General features: G+C 40.0%; 1 protein-coding gene across 1 annotated transcript in view; it reads left to right on the top strand.

The window, feature by feature from the left end:
* TRMT61A (tRNA methyltransferase 61A) overlaps positions 1 to 19,766 on the top strand; it is a 47,652-nt gene that overhangs the window by 12,823 nt on the left and 15,063 nt on the right. The window contains exon 3 of the mRNA XM_070931573.1: positions 10,405 to 10,671. Within this exon, the coding sequence (XP_070787674.1) occupies positions 10,405 to 10,671 (267 nt within the window). The remainder of the gene's footprint in view (positions 1 to 10,404; positions 10,672 to 19,766) is intronic.

The raw sequence follows: 19,766 nt of genomic DNA on the forward strand, positions 1-19,766 counted from the left end.
GCTGTTTGGTCATGCTGGCCACATGACCAGGGAGACATCTTCGGACAGCGCTGGCTCTTCGGCTTTGAAACAGAGATGAGTACCACCGCCTAGAGTTGGGAATGACTAGCACATATGTGCGAGGGGAACCTTTACCTTTACCTTAGTACATTGTGAATAGTCATTAGTTCTCTTGTTTTTCAGTACAAATTGTCCAATTGAGCTTTTGTGTGGTTAATAATTCAAATAGTTTATTGTTTCACAGATATAACCTAGGTATGGATAGTTTTGATGGTGTTTCTACTATTCAATTTTGTCTGTTGCACTCTTTGGATCCATTCTTTGGTAATCACATTTTTAGCTTGATCCTGCTTGATGTTATCCAATTGTAAAATGCCCAGATACTGATAGCCTTTGTCTTAATGGCTCCCCATGGTTTTGGCCATTCGGCACTTCAATTTGTGATTTTACTCTACTTTATTGCTACTGCAGCACATTTCTCTGGGCCAAATTCCATTGTTATATCTGTGCTAAAAATTCTTATAGTGTATGAATGAAACAAACAAAATGTTAAAAAGCTATGATATTTATGTAGTTACTTACCAAGCATGTCTAAATTATAGAATAGAATAGAATTCTTTATTGGCCAAGTGTGATTGGAATTTGTCTTTAGTGCATAAGCTCTTAGTGTACATAAAAGCTATAAGTCAGTGATGTATAACCTTTTTGCTGTCGCATGCCAGAAGCGGAGCGAGGGGGGGTCATGCACATGCATGCCCACACCCATAATTCAATGCCTCCCTGCACCCTGTGCATGTGCGTGCGACCCCCCCCCCCATGTTCTCCACATTTTTGGCACATGACAGCATAAAGATTACCAGTGGGCCTGGTAGGCCTGTTTTTTGCCCTCCCCAGGATCCAGAGGCTTTCTTGGAGCCTGGAGAGGGCCTGAAAATGGCCTCCCCCACCCCACCCCCACCCCACCCCGGAGGCCCTCTGGAGGCCAGAAATGGCCCATTTCCTGACTTCTGGTGGTCCCAGAAGGCCTGAAAATTAGCTGGCTGAGCTAGGGAAACTCTCACATGCCCACAGATGTGGCTCTGTGTGCCACAGGTTCGCCATCACGGCTATAAGTGATAAATCATGATCATAGTCATCTTAAAAATATAGTCATCATAAATCATAAGATACAACACTTAGTGATAGTCATAGGATACTAAATAAGCAATCAACATAAATCATACTAGGAAGCTAAATAAAGCAATATAAATCGTAAAGATGCATTAAAGTAACCAAAATATCTTTACCATCCCCAAGGCATGCCACAACTTTTGAGCACCCCTAATGTTTGGAAATTGAAAGTTGAAAAATTTGACATGCCCTAGACTATGTCAATGACTGGATTTTGATTTCTGATTTTCCATAAAGCTTCAGATGATCCATATGAAGCCAAAGTGAGATTTATTAGCACATTTTGCTGTTTGATAGCTAAGATTTCTTCAAAACCACTGAAAATGATGGGATCATGGCAATGACAAATAATAAAAATGATTATCAGTCATCTGGAAGATGTCTCTCCTAATGTTGACAAGCTCATTTTTTTCATTTCCAACTCCCATTTCTGCCATTCTGAAGGTAAAGTTAAAATTTAGTAAGAAATTAAAAGTAATAATTATACACCATCATCAAGATAAAAAAGGAAATAAGTCATTGTGTACATTTGTACTTTATATACCACATATATTTGTTTGTTGTGATTAGTATCGTTGATTGTATTTTAAGGTTGTGAATGTTTTATATAATTTTATCTTTTTAAATCTAATAAAGTTTGTTTTTTAAAACTAAAAAAAAATAAAAAATGCAAGAAAGGCAGGTGGAAACCAGTTGACTAATAATTCAAGATTGTTCAACAGAAAGAAAAGGAACATAGATGCAAAACATAATTATGTTTATATAGGAAGACAAAGTGGGGGGACGGACACCCAGAAGCGGTTGTAAAATTTCAGATAGACATTTCTGAGTAGGTGGAATTGCTCTTCGGTGTATGGAATGATGAATCATTCCTCACAGTTCCTGGAAAATGCAACCAAGCCTCTGCTTTGGACATAGGCCTCAAGAGGCACAAAGCGTTTCATGTAGTGCAGGTGGAATTCCTCCCGCCCTGCTGGACGATGAATCATGAATCTAAGATACAGCAATTTAATTTCCATGAGCACCACATTATAAGATTATTAAATATTTAATCTCCTGTGCTGTAGCAGAGCGGCTTATGGATATGGATGGGTCTAAAGTGTGTCTGGTCTGCAGATGGCATTTGTATGCAGTGTGGACTCCTGAAATAGGAAGGAGGCAGCTGAGGACAATCCTTAAGGACAACAGTGTGAAGCAACCTAGAATTTTGCTCCCATTTGTACCCCAGTCACATCCATGATTAGTGTGTTCTGGTTAAGCTAAAGAATGGACAGCTGTACTTTTTAAAGAGATTGTAATCGGCAACTTAGCAAAGGGCTGGATTTCCTTGCCCTTTTAGGAAGTGCATCTGGCACAGTGACACTAAGACTAAGAGAATCAGTGTTAGGATTTGCACTTTGCTCGCACTGAATCATGGGGATCTACTCTGTATGGTGCACTTTCTGTTTCGGACGTTGACAGTTACACTGGCCTGTGTGAATAGTAAGGGACCAGGAGGTCCATCAAGGGAAATTTTGGGACTACAAAATCTGATAAAGGTTTCTTTTTTCTGTTTGGCATAGTTCTTGCATTCTTTTTATTGATTGGAAATTACTCCTAGGTTTCCCCCCAAAAATATTGATTAATGCATGCAATTGCTTAGCAATTAAAAAAAAAACATTCTCAGATCAGCTATGCAGAGATATATAATAGCAAGGTGCTTAAGGAACCGAAGTAGCTATATTGGAATATTTCTTGCTGTATTATTCCAATCTGTGAAGAAAACAGATTGCTCTCCACCAAAACGAACAGGAAGCTGTCCTATTCCAAATCTTACTTTAGGTTCAGCTAGCCCAGTTGCTAGTGGTCTTTAAAAAACCTGCATGGTTCAGGAGGTACTTTTCCTATTGCTGGATTTTGCTGATGTTGTTTTAAAGGAAGTGCCAGGGACTGCAACAAGAGTCTTCTGCATGTAAAGCACGTACTCCGTGAGCAAAGCTGATGCCTGCAAAGCAGTCTTGCAGCATCGAGGCCTAACCTGCAGCGTAGGAGGTACCTGAAGCTTGTTAAGGAATTCCAAGTGTCTCCTCCCAAGTATATTAACCAAGCCCACAACCTCTGTGCTTAGGAAGGTCATAAGTATATTTGTAAAACAGAACATTTGTTTTCTTTTGAGTATTGTTTTGATAAATACTGCTGGGCCTGGTGGCTCAGCAGACTGATAGCATTGTGATTAACACCAGCTGTCTGCAATTACTGTAAGTTCGAATCTCACCAGGCTCAAGGTTGACTCAGCCTTCCATCCTTTCTAAGGTAGGTAAATTGAGGACCCAGTTGTGGGGACAATAAGATGACTTTGTATAAATATACAAAAGTATGAAGGCTATTGCTTAACACATTGTAAGCCGCCCTGAGTCTCCGGAGAAGGGCGGCATATAAATCAAATTAAAAAAAAATACATTATTACAATCATAGAGTTACACAAAAAGAAAATGAAGTATTCCTCTTAATTTTCCTCTTAATTTTAATTTAAAATCTGGGATATGAGGACATGGGGATCACTCTAACTGCAGATAGAATGTAGTGTTAATTAATATAATTAAACTTACTCAGTAAATTTTTGTTGGATTTAATTTTCACTATCCAGAATTTCAGAGCCATTTTATATGGGCCTATTCTTTCTGTATTCTTCTGAATTTTGACAGATTCAAAGGCTGGGGCAGCCTTCAGCCCAGGGAAAATTGCACATTCCTTTCTACAGTGAGCTATAACCCTGAATAGTTTGCATGTTGTCTCCTGTCCCAATAGCTGAGGATGACATATAGTGGGATCCATCTAAGTCACCATTCGCCAAGGAACAATACACCTCTTCTCAAGCCAGAATCCCTCTTCAGGGATTCTTGACCAATCTCTAACTTGTTGGGGGCAATTGATGCTCTTCCTGGATGATTGGTGTATTTGTTTTTATCTTGATTTGCTTTCTTCCAGATGTGTGAGACTTAGACAAGGCAAAGCTGGGGGGAGAGAGGGTTACAGGCTCAAGGCTCAAAAGGATTTTGATAAAGTTGAATGTTCGTCCCTACCAAAAGTGCTGTTTGGTCATAAGAAATATAACTTTTAGACAGGATAAACCAGATACAAAAGTTTAAGATAAGTGGTTCCTGGCTTGGCAGTACCTCTTGTTTGAATGACCTGGAAGTATGGAAGATCACAGATTAAGCACACAGATCACAGATTAAGTGTAATGTAACTGCCAAATAGGATACTGCAATCTTGGGCTGCGTCAGCAGAGGTATAATGTTGAGATCAGAGGAAATGATAGTTCTGCTAAGCACAGCTGCAGTTGCTAATCCCAGTTGTGGTTGTGAAATAGATCTACCTGTATGCAAAATATATAAATATGTCATTGTCAGTGAAGGTTCTCAGTCATCCTGGTAGAGTTTTTCTGGAATTTGAGTGATGACAACTGGACTTCTTTTCTTGTTGGTTTGAAACTTTCACTGCTTATCCAGGTAGCTTCTTCAACCTGAGCAAATTGGTTAGGGGGACCCTATATATATCCTCCAGAGGGGTTTTGTTTCACACCTAATCTATTGATTTGATTGGTTGAGGGGAGAGTGGAGAAATGCATTTATGCAAGGTGGAAAATCCTTCCCTCAATAGAAGTGAAGGCCTCAGAAACAACCTGTCTCCCATTTTTTATGCTGCTCTTTCATCAGTTCCTAGGAAGATTGAGACCACTTCATAGGTTAACCAGGGAGACCTATCTGGGATAAAGGATTTAGGAGTTGAAACATTTACATCCCAATGAGTCTGCCTACTCATATATGTTGCCATGACTCAACTTCCAGTAAACATGCCATTGCATTTATTTCGGAGATGCAAAATTGTTCCTCTTTCACAAGAGGAACTGCAGTTCTGATTTGAATAAAGAAGTCTGAACCAACTGAATCCTGCAGAGATCAGGATGGAAGATGGATTGATCAAAGAGTGTTTACATTTTCAAAGCTCGTATGGCATCTGTGCATAAATAAATTGGAGTCTGGAGCTATTTTAACTGTGGAGAAAGAGGACAATGTAAAGCTAACTAGTGATGCACAACAGCAACCCATCTGGCACTCTGTAGCACTTCTAAGTTTCATTATGTCAGATGTTGTTCAGAGAATAGTGATTTGTAAAATTTGGCACACAGACTTCAGGTATTTTGTTCTCACAACAACTGGCACACTAGCAAAAATAATCCCTCAGCCTGGTGACTGAGCTATTTGAAGATGTCTCCCCAAAATAAATTCTGTACATTATAATAGCACACTCTTTTCAGACTTGGCAACTTGAAGATATATGGACTTCAACTCCCAGAATTCCCCAGCCAGCACGCTGAAAGAACTTAGTTTGACTTGCTTTTATTTTACAGGGTTTTTATCAGGTATGTCACACATTAAAAAACAAAACAAAACAAGGGGCTCTTTATCTTTACTATCATGTCACCATCTTGACTTTTTTAGAACATAGAATAATAGAGCTGGAAGGGACCATGGAGGTCATCTAGTCCAATCCTTTGCTCGAGCAGGAGACCCTATACCCATGATGGCGAACCTATGGCACGGGTGCCACAGGTGGCACACGGAGCCATTTTGGTGGGCACGCAAGTGTTGCCCTAGCTCAGCTCCAGCACGCATGCACGCACCGGCCAACTGATTTTCAGGTGTTCTGGTCCCACCGGAGGTCGGGAAATTGTCTGTTTCCGGCTTCTAGAAGGCCTCCAGGGGGATGGGGAAGGCTGCTTTTGCCCTCCCCAGGCTCCTAGAAAGCCTCTGGGGAGGGGAAAAAACGGGCCTACTGGGCCCACCGTGCCATCGTATGCCAAAAGCAGGGGGAAATGTGGGGGGGTCACATGCACATGCACGGGAGGGCGGGGCGCATTGAATTATGGATGTGGGCACCCGCTCCCCCCCCGCTCCCCCCACTTTTGGCACGCGACGGCAAAAAGGTTAGCCATCACTGCCCTATACCATTTCAGAAAAACAATTGTCCAGGCTCTTTTTGAAAGCCTCCAGTGATGCAGCACCCCCATTAGGAAATTTCTCCTTAGTTGTAGGTTGCTTCTCTCCTTGGTTAGTTTCTATCCATTGTTTTTTCTCTTGCCTTTTGGCGCTTTGGAAAATAGTTTGACCCCCTATCTTTGTAAGGAGGTTACTGGAACATTGCTAACATGTCTCCCTTAGTCCTTCTTTTCATTAGACTAGACAAACCCAATTCCTGAAACCTTCTTCACCTGTTTTAGCCTTCGCCCCCTGATCATTCTTGTTGCTCTTCTCTGCACTCTTTCCAGAGTCTCAACACCTTTTTATATTATGACCAGAACTGGATGCAGTATTCCAAGTATGACCTTAGAATAGAATAGAATGAGTTGGAAGGGACCTTGGAGGTCTTCTAGTCCAGCCCCCTGCCAAGCAGGAGAACCTATACCATTTCAGGTAAGTGACTGTCTAGCTTTGTAAAGTGGAACTAGGACTTCATGTGATCTTGATTCTATCCCTCTATTAATGCAGCCTAGGATTGCGTTGGCTATTTTGGCTGCTGCCGCACACAGTTGGCTCCTATTTAAGTGATTGTCCAATAGGACTCCCAAGATCCTTCTCACAGTCACTAACATTAAGCCAAGTTTCCTAATCTGTACCTACACACTTACTTTTTCTTGCCTAAGTGTATAAAACCTTACTTTTGAGTTTTGACTATACTCTGTGGATAACCCTGGTTGTTACTGCTCCAGGCCTTGGGAAATCAAGAATGAGTAGTATGCTTGAGTCTTTTTTTACTTTGAAATTCATTCTCTGTTCTTTTGCATCCTGTTTGATGCTACTACTCAAACTCATGTTTGCGCAATGATATTAGCTATCTGTCTGTCGGCCATATTATCTACTAGTACAAAGAACGATTCCCAGAAACATTGTACTATACTCCCTAGTATTCAGTATGATGTTTTGCTTTACTTCTATTTAATCTCTACCTTTAGTATGCCAAAAGAGGTTTTAATAGTGCTTTGATAAACTGGAATGCTTATTCGTATTCTATAAATACAGTGACCATATGTCCTTTATTATAAAGGTCAGACCTTTATTTCAGTAATCTGCCCTTTAGATTTATTCAGTGTAATTATTTATTTCCTTGATTTTGCTCTTGAATTTTCCTTTGTGATGCAAAGTTGTAAACATACTTTTTTAAAAAAATCCTTATGAACCTGTTTCAGAGTTTCCCTCTTTTCAGGCTTCTGTTTTATTTTTCCAAGAAAATGTGGTCATTGTGTCTATAATGTGGCTGGATAGAGAGCACTTAAGGCAGAGAGGGCGTTTCAGCAAATGGAGCTAGAACATTTGTAGAGTCTGTCTCAAGAGAGATCTCCAGCATGGTTGCTTGGATTTACCTCAGGGTGGTTTTGTGGGTTTTTGTTTTGCTTGGGTGAGGTTTCTGAAAAGGTTTTAAAAATTGGCAGGACCATTACCTTTCAGCAAATGTGTTCATTAATTGGCATTCATTCGAGCAGGATTTCTCAACATTGGGAACATTAAACAGGATGGAGAATTCTGGGAGTTGAAGTCCACATGTTTTAACGTTGCCAAAGTTGAGAAACGCTGGATTAGTTGTTGCCTTTTTCTTTCATGACAAAAATGGAAATTGATTTGGCAAGATGTGCCAGACTTGGCTGAACCACTTGCCCTCAGAAAGGAGGATTGTTCAAGTGAATCCTTCGTCCCTCCCACTCGCACATTTTGAGGGATAGGGTTCTCTATTTATGACCACAATTGAGCCCAATGTGTCTGCTGCTAAGCTAGACAGTTGTTAAGTGGGTTTTGCACCATTTTGCAACCTTTCTTGCCACAGTTGTTAAGTCAAATGGTGCAGTGATTAAGTGAGTAATACGGTTGTTAAATGAATCTGCCTTCCAGATTGACTTTGCTTGTCAGAAAGTTGCAAAAAGTAATCATATGACTCTGGGACACTGCACCCATCATAAATACGAATCAGTTGCCAAGCATCTGAATTTTGATCATGTGACAGTGGGGATGCTGCAACAGTCGTTAGTGTGGGAAGTGATCATAAGTCATTTTTTCAGTGCCGTTGTACTTCGAATGGTCACTAAATGAACTGTTGTAAGTCAAGAACTGTAGAGTTAAATATGTCTGTGAAAGCACGCGACAAATAAAGGGCTCGCTATGGCAACCATGAATAACTTTGGAATAATTTTATAGAATTTTGTTTTTGAAAAAAAAAAAGCTGGTTCTTTCTTAGGGTCTAAGCTACAATACCTTCTTCTGCCCCCCCCCGTCCCCCGCACTGTTATGTATTTCCAAGGCAGATTTTTAATGATAATTTAGCAGATTGCTTCCTGCTACCACAGGGGATTGTTCTGTTGGCAAGAACCACAAGTGCTTGGCAAAAAAATAAAATCAACCAGAAAGTACCATCAGATTCCGGATTTGGCATAAACCGGAGGTCTGATTAATCTCAAGAGTCAGGCAACCAGCCAGTTTTACTGTGCGTTCTAGAAAGAAAAGGAGGACAGTCTCTTCTATGGCTCAACAGCTGATTGTAAAAGGCAGTTGATTAAAAATGTAAAAGACTGCAGTGTGGAAAACTGAGACCGGTAAACCAAGTAGCTGCTCTTTCGGCTTTCTATCCCTGCTGCTACTTCTGGGGATGAATGCAAAGAGATCCAAAGCAAGGGCAAAGGTAACTCAAGGTGGGGGCGGGGGAATCATTACATCGCTGGGATGCACAGCTCCCTCCCAGTACAGTTGTGCCCTCTGGCAAGAGACTCAACAAAGCGTGTTGGCCTCATGAGCTCTTGGTGCAGTATCTTTATCTGCAAAAGTAAGAGTAGGATCTATGGTAAAATGACAAAGAACCTGTGGACACACTGCTACAGCAAATGTGCTGAAGGCAAGAGATTGCATTTTAGGTATGACAAGATGCTTTGAGATGTTGCAAAAAGTTACTGGATAAGAAGATTTGGGCAAGGTCTTTGACAGAGTGGATAGGCCGGTATGTTTCAAACTTGGCCAGTTTAAGATGTGTGGACTTCAACTCCTAGAATTTCTCAGCCAGTATTATCTTACGTGTGATCTTAACGTTGCCAACTTTGAAAACACTAAAATAGACAATATGCTATTCTAAAATATATCAGAGGTGAGATGCATTCTTACAATGCTGCATGACTTGTTTTCTTTGCTAGGGAACATAGCATGTATAAGCCAGAGCACTGAAGCTTTTGTTTCAAATATTTTATTTTATTTTTTGTAGGAATTTTATCCCTTTTTAGAAATTTGTGGGCACTGCCAATATGGACGATCAAGCATGTTTTTATTTTAGTAAAAGTTAGAAACTTGATTGGGTATTTGCCATCTCGAAGATCAAGAGTTGGGTCACTCTTTTGCGTATAAAAAGTATGAAAGAAGAAAATAGAGAAAAGTTTGATAGAAAGGTTAGTAAGATTTTATCAGCAGCTGATTGTGGAGAGGAAGTGGTTGAGAAAGTGGTGGTGACCCAGCCTTTTGCCATTTGTATTTTTCTCAGTTCTTTGGATGGCAACTTGCATCAGCTACAGCCAACATGGCTAGTAATTCAGGATGAAGGCAGTTCAGAACATGGGGAAGACATAATTTGGAGAAAAAAACAAGATCTTCCAACCATTGGAAGGCTATCCTACTTTTGGACGTAGTCTTTGCTCACTTACTGAGATAATTTTATTTTCCATGTAAGAACTTGAACCTTGGAGGGAAAAAGAGAGAGAATGCCTTAAGATTTTTTTAACCAAACAACCAATTCCATATCTGACAATTTAATTATTGTCAGGATGCAAATAAAGGTTAATTATTTGCAAATTATGTTTAGTTTGAGCATAATTATGAATTTCTAAGTGAATACTTTCCATATGTTGTGGGACTGAATTTTTGTGATTATGTGGTTGCCTGCCTAATTCAGTATCTGGCTATAGATTTTCCTTTTATACCTGATTCATGTGTGACAAGTAGTTGTTGCAACTGAAAGCTTGGTTAGCTAACTCTTTAGCAAAATGTGGCCTCTCACTAATCATGTGAGACAAGCAACAGCTAGAATCCTTCTCTTTCCATCTTAGCAAATTAACTAAGTTAATTTTCTCCAAATTGCATCCATGCAGCTCTGCCTTTGACTCTCTCAATAATTGCCTGATTTTACTTTTGTTTTAATTAATTTATTTGTTTTTTGTCTTCCCAGGAACTGGAAGTGGTTCTCTCTCTCATGCCATCATCAGGACAATTGCCCCAACAGGACATCTGTATACAGTGGAGTTCCACCAACAGAGAGCTGAAAAAGCCATAGAGGAGTTCGAAGAGCACAAAGTGGGGCATTTGGTGACAGTCAAGACCCAGGATGTCTGCAAAAATGGCTTTGGTGTCACCAACATTGCAGATGCAGTGTTTCTGGACATTCCATCCCCATGGGAAGCTGTAGGCCATGCCAAACTAGCATTAAAACATGAAGGTATGCATCTTTTTCAAAACTACTTGCTGGATAGTTTATTACAACCTGTTACTTTCCAGATGTGTTGGATGATAACTTCTATTATGCAACTAAGCATGGCTATCTTGCTGGATAGCTGTGACAGGAATTGTATTCCAGTACATTTGGACGACAATAGGTTGGGGAAAGACAGTCTAGGAAGGGCATCACTATTATTTGATACATGTTTTGCAAGATTTGGAGTCTAGGTGATTTTAGAATTTCCCAAACTTCACTTAGCTTCAGTCAGAGGATATTCTTCCTAACCCCTCCTCCAGCAGCTCCAATTGGCTGAAATTTTGTAGACAAAACGAGGAAGGGAGAAAGGTTTTTCTTAGGTCACATATTACTTTGGAAAAAAAAAAACTGGACCTCCATACTGTGTGCCATTTTAGGCACCTATGAGCATGAATGCTTATTTGAGTATGTAAGTGAACAAGTACATGCTCCCTGATGTGAAAGGCAGCTTATAGACTTGCATTTTAGATGTGATCCCTCCAATTTATAGTCATTTGAGGCATGCATTTCTTTGTTATAGGTCAGATAAAACTGTCATAACACTAACTTACACCTTGCTTGCAGACAGTAATGGAGAGGAAGCATTTTTTTTCAAGCTGCAAATAATATCTGAATCCAGCATATGAAAGATCAAAGGATGATTTATGTTTTCGGCTTCTTTTCCTGATCTGAAATGTTTTCAGAGAAGATAAATGTACTCTTATCCTTATAAAATCCAGAGTGTACTTTTCTTACTCTTGTTTTGCTAATAGTTTTGTACACTGGAGTAAGACCTTTTAACATTTATATTATGCTCGTCATTGTCACACACAATAAAAAAATGTGCAGCTGCCAATTTTCGATAGATAGTATATTCCATCTATTCCAGAGAGCAGAAAAAGTATCTCAAGCTTGCTTTCTCCAGTATTTCTCTTAAGTCAACTATGAATGCTAACTATTTGTTTAATGATAAGGCTGCAATGGCATGTATAACTAATTATTACGAACTACAGAAGATATATCTAGAAGGACATTCATAGGATTATGCCATAGGAGACAGTGAAACCAGAAAATCATCAGCTTTTTGTGTTAGAATGATTGGTACCTGTCTGTGAGAGATCAGTTAATTTCACAAATTGGATGCCTTACTTCAGAGACACTTAATTAATTTAAATAACCATAATAAAAATGCTTTGGGCTTTTTGACAAGTAGCAAGAAGAAGAAAACAACTTTCTCCCACTGGTTTGTCTTTGATTACCAATTGTAGCTGGTTTATGCATAATAGAAAAATGCTCTTGAACTTCTGTCAAGCGTATTCTAGTTGAACTACAAGTGTGTGGGAAGACATAGTAGCATAATTTGCTGAATGTAAATGTTCTGTGACATTTTGTTAATAGCATTCGTACGTGTGATTTACATACACACACATACAATTCCTTTCTGCTAATAATTCTGAGATTCAATGGCACTTTTGTTTCTATTTCTTATGAACCTTTAGCTTTAGTCCAGATCAGCATACATTATTTATTTATTTATTCAATTTCTGTAGCAGTCCATCTCTGCCAATGGCTCTGAGTGGCTTACAATTCAGAAAATTCATTACAATTAAAAATACTAAAAAATATTGTAAAACAATTTATTTATTTATTTTTTGGTTCGATTTATATGCCGCCCTTTTCCGGAGACTCAGGGCGGCTTACAATGCGTTAAGCAATAGCCTTCATACTTTTGTATATACCTGCTTAGTAGGGCTTTCGGGGGGCCCCCAAGCGGTGTTCTTTTTTATACAAAGTCAGCTTATTGCCTCCACAAATCGGGTCCTCATTTTACCTACCTTTGAAAGGATGGAAGGCTGAGTCAACCTTGAGCCTGGTGAGATTTGAACTTGCAATAATTGCAGGTAGCTGGTGTTACTTTAACAGTGCTTTAGTCTGCTGTGCCACCAAGGCTCTTTACTCATAAAATGAGTAAATTACTAAAAATATCCAGATTAAATATACATGGGAGCAAGATTATTGGCCAGTTAGCAATACAACCAGGAAACAGGGTCCTTAACACATTCAGCCCATAGGCACAGGAACATAGCCAGATTTTTAGGGTTTAGGCCATTCTAACTTCCAAAGGGTTCTGAGGAAAAAGCTTGTCGTCTGGTTACTGCCAGCTGACATTCTTTGATTGATGGGATCTGCAGGGTTCTGCTCAATCTGGTTGGACAGGTAGAGCCGAGGTGGCGCAGTGGTTAGAGTGTTGTACTGCAGCTACTTCAGCTGACTGCTAGTTCAGCAGATCAGCAGATCAAATCTCACCGGCTCAAGGTTGACTCAGCCTTCCATCCTTCCGAGGTGGGTAAAATGAGGACCCAGATTGTTGGGGGCAATATGCTATTTAGTATACTGTCGATTGTTGTAAGGCGCCCAGAGTCCTGGGAGAGTGGGCAGCATAGGATAGATAGATAGATAGATAGATAGATAGATAGATAGATAGATAGATAGATAGATAGATAGATACTGTTGGAAAAAGGCAATCCCTCAGCTACCCCAGTCCCAAGTGATGTAGGGCTTTACCACACTGGTAACCAGCGCAACTCACACAAAAGTGGTGTTACATGTGCTGTATATCTGGCGCCATTTACTACCTGTACAGCTGCATTCTGCATCAGTTAAAGTTTCTGAATGGCAGTCCCATGTATAGACTATATGTAGTCTAACCTAGAGGTTACAAGGTCATGAGCAGGGCCTCCTGATCATGGTATGGGCACAATTGGTGCACCACCTGAAAGTCTGCAAGGACCCTCCTAGCCATCTGCTGTCATCTGCTCTTCAAGCAGGGGCTGTAAGTCCAGGGGGACTCTGAGACCTGTCTGGGGCAGTGCAATCAATCCAGAACCAAAGGTGAAAGAAGCTTGTCTGGGGGGTGTCCAAATACCCACATCTTGCTAAAGTTGAGTCAGAACCCGTTTTACTTCATCCGGTCCCCAATAGTCTCCAGACACAGGACTTAAGGGGCCTAAGCTAGATATAAAAGCTGGGTATCATATATTGATGATATCTCATTCCAAACCGATGGATCACCTCACCCAGCGGTGTCATATATATGTTAAATAGGAGAAAGAACAGAACTATGAGGCATCCCGCAAAGTAGGATTCACAGGCTGGATATCTCCTTCTATCAGCATTGACTGGAACTGGCCCCAGAGAAAGGGGAACCACCAGAGTACACTGCTGCCTACCCCTAGTGATCAGAAGGATACCACGATCAATGATATCGAATACCACTGAAAAGTCAAGAGGAGCTAGGATGTATAAACTACCTGTATCTTACTCTTGCTAGAGGTCATCCATGAGAGTGATCTATGCCACTTTCTCCATAACCTTCCCTAGAAAGGGGAGATTGGAAACCAAACAAAAGCTGCCTAGACGAGCTGGGTTGAGCGATGGTCCTTTGAGGAGCCTTCCCCTCGTTAAGAGCCAGAGGGGAAATCATTCCCTCTCTCAAGGAGGAGTTAACTATTGCCCAGACCCACTCATTCATCCCCTCCTGTGAAGCCTTAATTAGCCAGGAAGAACATGGATCTAAGACGCAAGTGGCCAAACTAGCAGCCGACTTCCTCCACTTCCTTAGGTTCCATGGCCTCAAACTCTCCAGATCACCTTGGAAGATGTAGCCACCGCCACCTCCATTGACTCTGCTATAAGGCTGAAGTCTGACATAGAATGGATGTGGCCAACTTGGTTTGCAGATGCTCAGCATATTCTTCAAAGCTGGCTGAGGAATTCTGGGAGTTGAAGTCCACAAGTCTTAAAGTTCCCAAGGTTGGAGACCCCTGCTTTAGGTGGTCTTAAAACAGGACCACTGGGCAATTATCAGGAGACACAGTAGGGGCGGAGAAGTAGTTATATTTCACCATGCTTATCGCCAAAAGATAGATCTTAATAGCGGTTCTAGCTCATTTCCGTCTTTGTTCCTTATCTTTTGCCAGCAATATCTCTTAGCCTATTATTATATACACTTTATGTGATCTGCTCATGGATAGTCATCTCTCCATGATAATAATCTTAAATAGTGCATGATCTACAAGCTTGAATGGATCACTAGAGAAATTATCATGAGTTGAAGCCAAAGAACTGTAACTGGAAGGAAACATAGTCACTTGCACTAATCTGCAAAACAATTGCATAGCATAGTTGCTTTAGAATATAAATTCCTTAGTAATTTGTGTTGGTTTTCTGAATAGGTTGTACAAAGTGCACAGTAGATTAAACAAAAGATTTTGCAATGTCATTTTCTTTAGCACAATTATCAAATAGCTATCTTGTAGAATGGAAGTCATCCTTTACATAAAAAAATGGCAGAACATTTCTTTTCTATTATTGTTCCCTCATTTAGCTACCTTAAATACAAGAGAAACTAACTGATGGCTCAGTTAGTTAAATGGAGTCAAATGGAGACTAAAGATTTATTATTCTCTTCTATCCAGTTCTCCTGATTCGAAACATATTTATATAACTAGTCAGGGATAAGTGACTTTTGGGGAATTCTATAATCTTATACCTGTATAAATCCCTCTGCACAGAATAAATACTGCTAATGTATTTTAAATCCTGTGTTGTTTCATAGTGGATGTCTTGGAATGCCTCCATTAGCTCTTTTTTTGTTCTAGAAACCACCTGATTTCCTGGACTTATCTTAAATTGTGTTGATCTTTTATTTGGAATAATTTGAGCAGAAACTAATGTAACAAGATTTTGGAGCTATAGAAGGATACTCCCATCATCCCATGAAGGCTAGAACATTGGATCTGTTAAAGGTCATCCATGTTTTAATTTCAAGCAAAATGCCTGTGTTAACAGTTAAGCTTGAATAAAATGTTCATAGCTTGCTAATTAATTAATTTCTTAGATCCAGCTAAATTGAATCACTTTGTTGCTTTGGGCATGTTGAGGATACCTGAGAGCTTCCACTTATACTAGATTTGTGATTTGGATATAATGTTGTTGTTTCCTCGTCCAGAACATTGCATGTCCTATTCTCTGGATAGAATGTTGATTGATTACCTTTGTTGAAGTAAATCCAGGCAGATTTTGTAATGGGAGGAGACCTATGTTAATGGTGGTACTGTAGTGGAGAAGGCTCTTTTTCCTTTCAATTCAACTTTACAGTGGAGAGTGGCATTTATATGGTCCATGGATGTCAAACTTGCTGCGTCACATTGCCATCACATGACATATCAGGACATTTTTCCCTCCACGGAGCAGGGGAGGGTATGGCCTGCACGTGACGCATCTGGCCCGCAGGCCACCAGTATGACACCTCTGCTCTAATCTTGTGGCATCAGGTCATGTCAATGTCCATGGGATCACATCATTGAGATTGCTGGGAGTCTGTCTTAAATAGATTATGTTGGCAGCTGGACATGTAACCCCATTCTCATTGCCTCTTGGGTAAGTAATCTATTTACACAGACTAGATCATCAAAATAAAATCCTATATCCTAATGTTTCATGCTAATGGCCTTAAGATGCAACTGCTTTCTTAGATGAGCAAATTGTACTGTGTTGAAGTATTATGGGCTGAATAATTCAGCAAATCTTGCCAACTATTTCCAAAATTAGATGCCTTTTGTTAGTTCTCAGGGGGAAAAACACGAATGAGTATTTTGTACTTATTCATCAGAATTCTTAGAACTAAACTGTATGAGAAGAAGCCTTTCATGTCATTAGCAATTGTGTGGATGGATTTTAGAAAGTAAATACCAAGTCATGCTCTTATCTGTCCACCACTAATCTAGAGAGGAACAAATTGGAGAATGCTACTCTAAGCTAAATGTTAACTGTGATCTATACATACGCCATTCTATTTGACAGAGGATGTTAATTTTTATTTTACACATTCCACAAATCCCTAACAAGGAGGTAAGGAGGAAGAGTGCATTTTCCTCCACTGCTATGATTCAGTCCTGATCTCTGAAAAGCTTTGCTCATTATTTTAATAGGCTGAGAGTTAATGGTCTGTTAAGCTTACATCTTTTGCATCTATTCCTGTCCTCAGAATGCTTTGACCTCCCTCCCAACCTATTATATTGCAAAGAGCTGGAAGAATTAGAAATAATGCTTGCCGTGCCTTTTTGTAGGTCCTTATTTTCTGCCAACAGTGCTTTTCATTTTTGGAATTTTGGAGGATCCCAAAGATGTTGCACTGCAGATTTTGCTTCCTTGCTGAACTTGCATAGTCTCTCTGTTCCCTTCATCCCTTTAGCATTTGCTGATAAATATTTTTTTCATAATATTCATTACAGTACCTTGATTTTCGTTTCAACTCAGTGTTAAAAAACTTCTTTAGGCTATCAATATACAGTAGAGCAGGGGTGTCAAACTCAAGGCCCACAGGCCGGATCTGACCCGTGGGCTGCTTAGAGCTGGCCCATGGGGCCGGCTTGGAAATAGCAAAGGTCCAGCCTCCAACTATATGTAGAAGAGATAGATACAATGTTTGACTGAATTGTCATGGAGATTTGTTGCTATGTATTTCATCAATGACAACCTTAGATCCATTTCAGTTCCTGATTCATTCATGTTTCCAACAAATGGATGGGATACTGAACTGAAGTCCATGATCATTGCTTATCCCAGGCGAGATCAAGGGCCGTTTTGTTCGGAAAAACAATAGTGAGTTTTGTTGTATCTAGTAGGTGGAGCTTAAGACTCTGATTCTGAATTTGCATTAAATACAGGATTACTCTAAATAATTGGGGAGAGGGATGCATGCATCTGGGGTTATACCATTTTAATAATAATATTTAGTGATTTTTTTTTATTGATAAGATTTCACACTATCTGCACCTGTGCATGCCGGAGCACCGGAACCCGGAAGAGAGCAACTGGCTGGGTTCCGCCGTGCGCATGTGCACCAGACAACTGGTCTGCGCGAAGAGCAGCTGGAGACGGTATATGTGCCCACAAAGAGGGCTCTGCATGCCACCTCTGGCACGCGTGCCATAGGTTCGCTATCACGGCTCTATAGCATTCTATAGAAAGATAATTGGCTTTCCGTGGTGAACATTCTGCATGCTGACCTTCCATACCTGGTGCCCTCCAAAGTGTTGGACTTCAATTTCCATACGCTCTTTCCCCTTCCAGTGAGTTCAAAGTCCAGTTGGGTGGGTTAACAGAATTGAAGTCTTAAAGATCACACAATTGGGGCATTGTAACTTGCTCTGGAACATGGAATAAAATCCTGTTCAGTTTAACTCTCAATTCATCAAGTTGCTAAAGGGAACTTTGAGCTAAGCATCTAGGATGCCTTGCTCTATAGCAGTGCTTTTCAAGTTTGGCATCTTTAAGATGCTGGCTCAGGAACTCTGGAGTTGAAGTCTACACATCTTAACATTGCCAGATTTGAAAAACACTGCTAAAGAGCATGCCAGATATCGCTTTCATAGGACAACATAATGAGAAATATAATGAGAAATGTTAGATGTGCACATGTAGCATTTTACACACATATGCACGTACATCTGTCTTTCACAGTTGGCAGCTTGATAGTTTCTATATTTGAGGACAAGTACCCTCTTTCTCTCACACACAATAAGTCTCTCTAACAAATGGGAAGTGATTGGGAGGTTTTTTTTGGTAAATAAATACCGGTACCAGATCAGGTTTCTTCTGTACTAAAATATCTAGGTGTTGTGTTAGAATAAACTATGCACATTTTAATCTGCACAGTGTTCTGACTGCAGCATTAAAAGTCTTGAATAATTAACAATTGCTTTGCACTGAGAAAGAAGGCAGAGGACAAAGCAGAAGAAGAGGCGCATTAGAAAGGGAATTATACAAATGTGAGAATGTACATCTCCCATCAGATGGATATATGTGAGAAACGTCATAAATCTTTTCTCTCTCTCCCAAAAACTGCGTAGAAAAGCTAAGCTGTCCATTGTATTTAATATTGGAAATATTAATCATAATAACCTTGTTGATAATGAATGCACATTGTAATGAATCAAGAGCAGGAGTACAGTCACCTGCATGTGAATGCATATATACACACACACAACACACAGAGTTTCCTCTGGGAGTTAAATCCTGCAGTTTTCCTTGTCGGCAAAATGTCAGTTTGCCCACATACTTTCTCACTTAAAGGACATTCTGTCCCCTCTTTGCCAAGGCAGTATTTTTAGTGTGCTCTAAACATTGAGCAAATGTGGATAGGATGTTGTCGGATACTGCTGCCTCACTCCCACAAACCATCAGTGCTTCCCACCCCCACCCCCACATTGAGATCCTAGTAATTTACTGTTGTGGTTGTGATGTTGCAATGACATTTTGAAGCATACTGAATTCCCTGAAGGAAAATCCAGAGGGCTGCCCACTCTTAATATTTGGGAAAATTAGTATGAAAGTAAAATATAAAAAACAATAAATTGCCATATGCCGCATCATATGTATTCTAGCTGACTTGTCACTCAGTTTTGCCTACTCACAAAGGGAAGCCAACTTTCCAGGTGTTTTGGATCACAGTTTCCACAATTTCTTACTTTGCTAGCTGGACCTGATGGGAACTGAAGTTCATCCCATTTGAAAAATGTCAAATCTTTATCTTTGCTCCATATCAATAGACGTTGGTTCCCCAGAGTGGATATTTCCCAGCACAACTCAGAAATAACAAGGATTAAAATTTAGAAGTTACCTCATATAGCTCTTCTAGGAAATTTACTTGGAATGGGAAAATGTATTTGTCCACTGAAGACAATATCCAGTTATATCTGTTGAGATAGCCTTCTTTGTTTTTTAGCATGAAATCCTTAATAAAAGATCTTACCTTTCTTTGGGAATGAAAGCACTGCATGCTTTCAAACTCTTGAATCTCATGATTTTCTTTGAGTTCCATATACCAATTATAAAAGCCCTCCTTGGTAGCAAAGGTCTAGAGTCTAGACAATGGATGACAACCACACAAAACAAACATGTGAGGTGCTGAAGGTCACTCTTGAAAATAGGGTGAAATGACCTCCTGGACCATTTGCCCATGAGTTCATATTCTTGAAATAGGATCCTAGGCTTTGCATAAGGTATATGGTGAT

Source organism: Pituophis catenifer, unplaced genomic scaffold (genome assembly GCF_029215685.1).
Source record: "Pituophis catenifer annectens isolate HBS135680 unplaced genomic scaffold, rPitCat1.0.hap2 SCAF_1, whole genome shotgun sequence".
NCBI lineage: Eukaryota > Metazoa > Chordata > Lepidosauria > Squamata > Colubridae > Pituophis > Pituophis catenifer.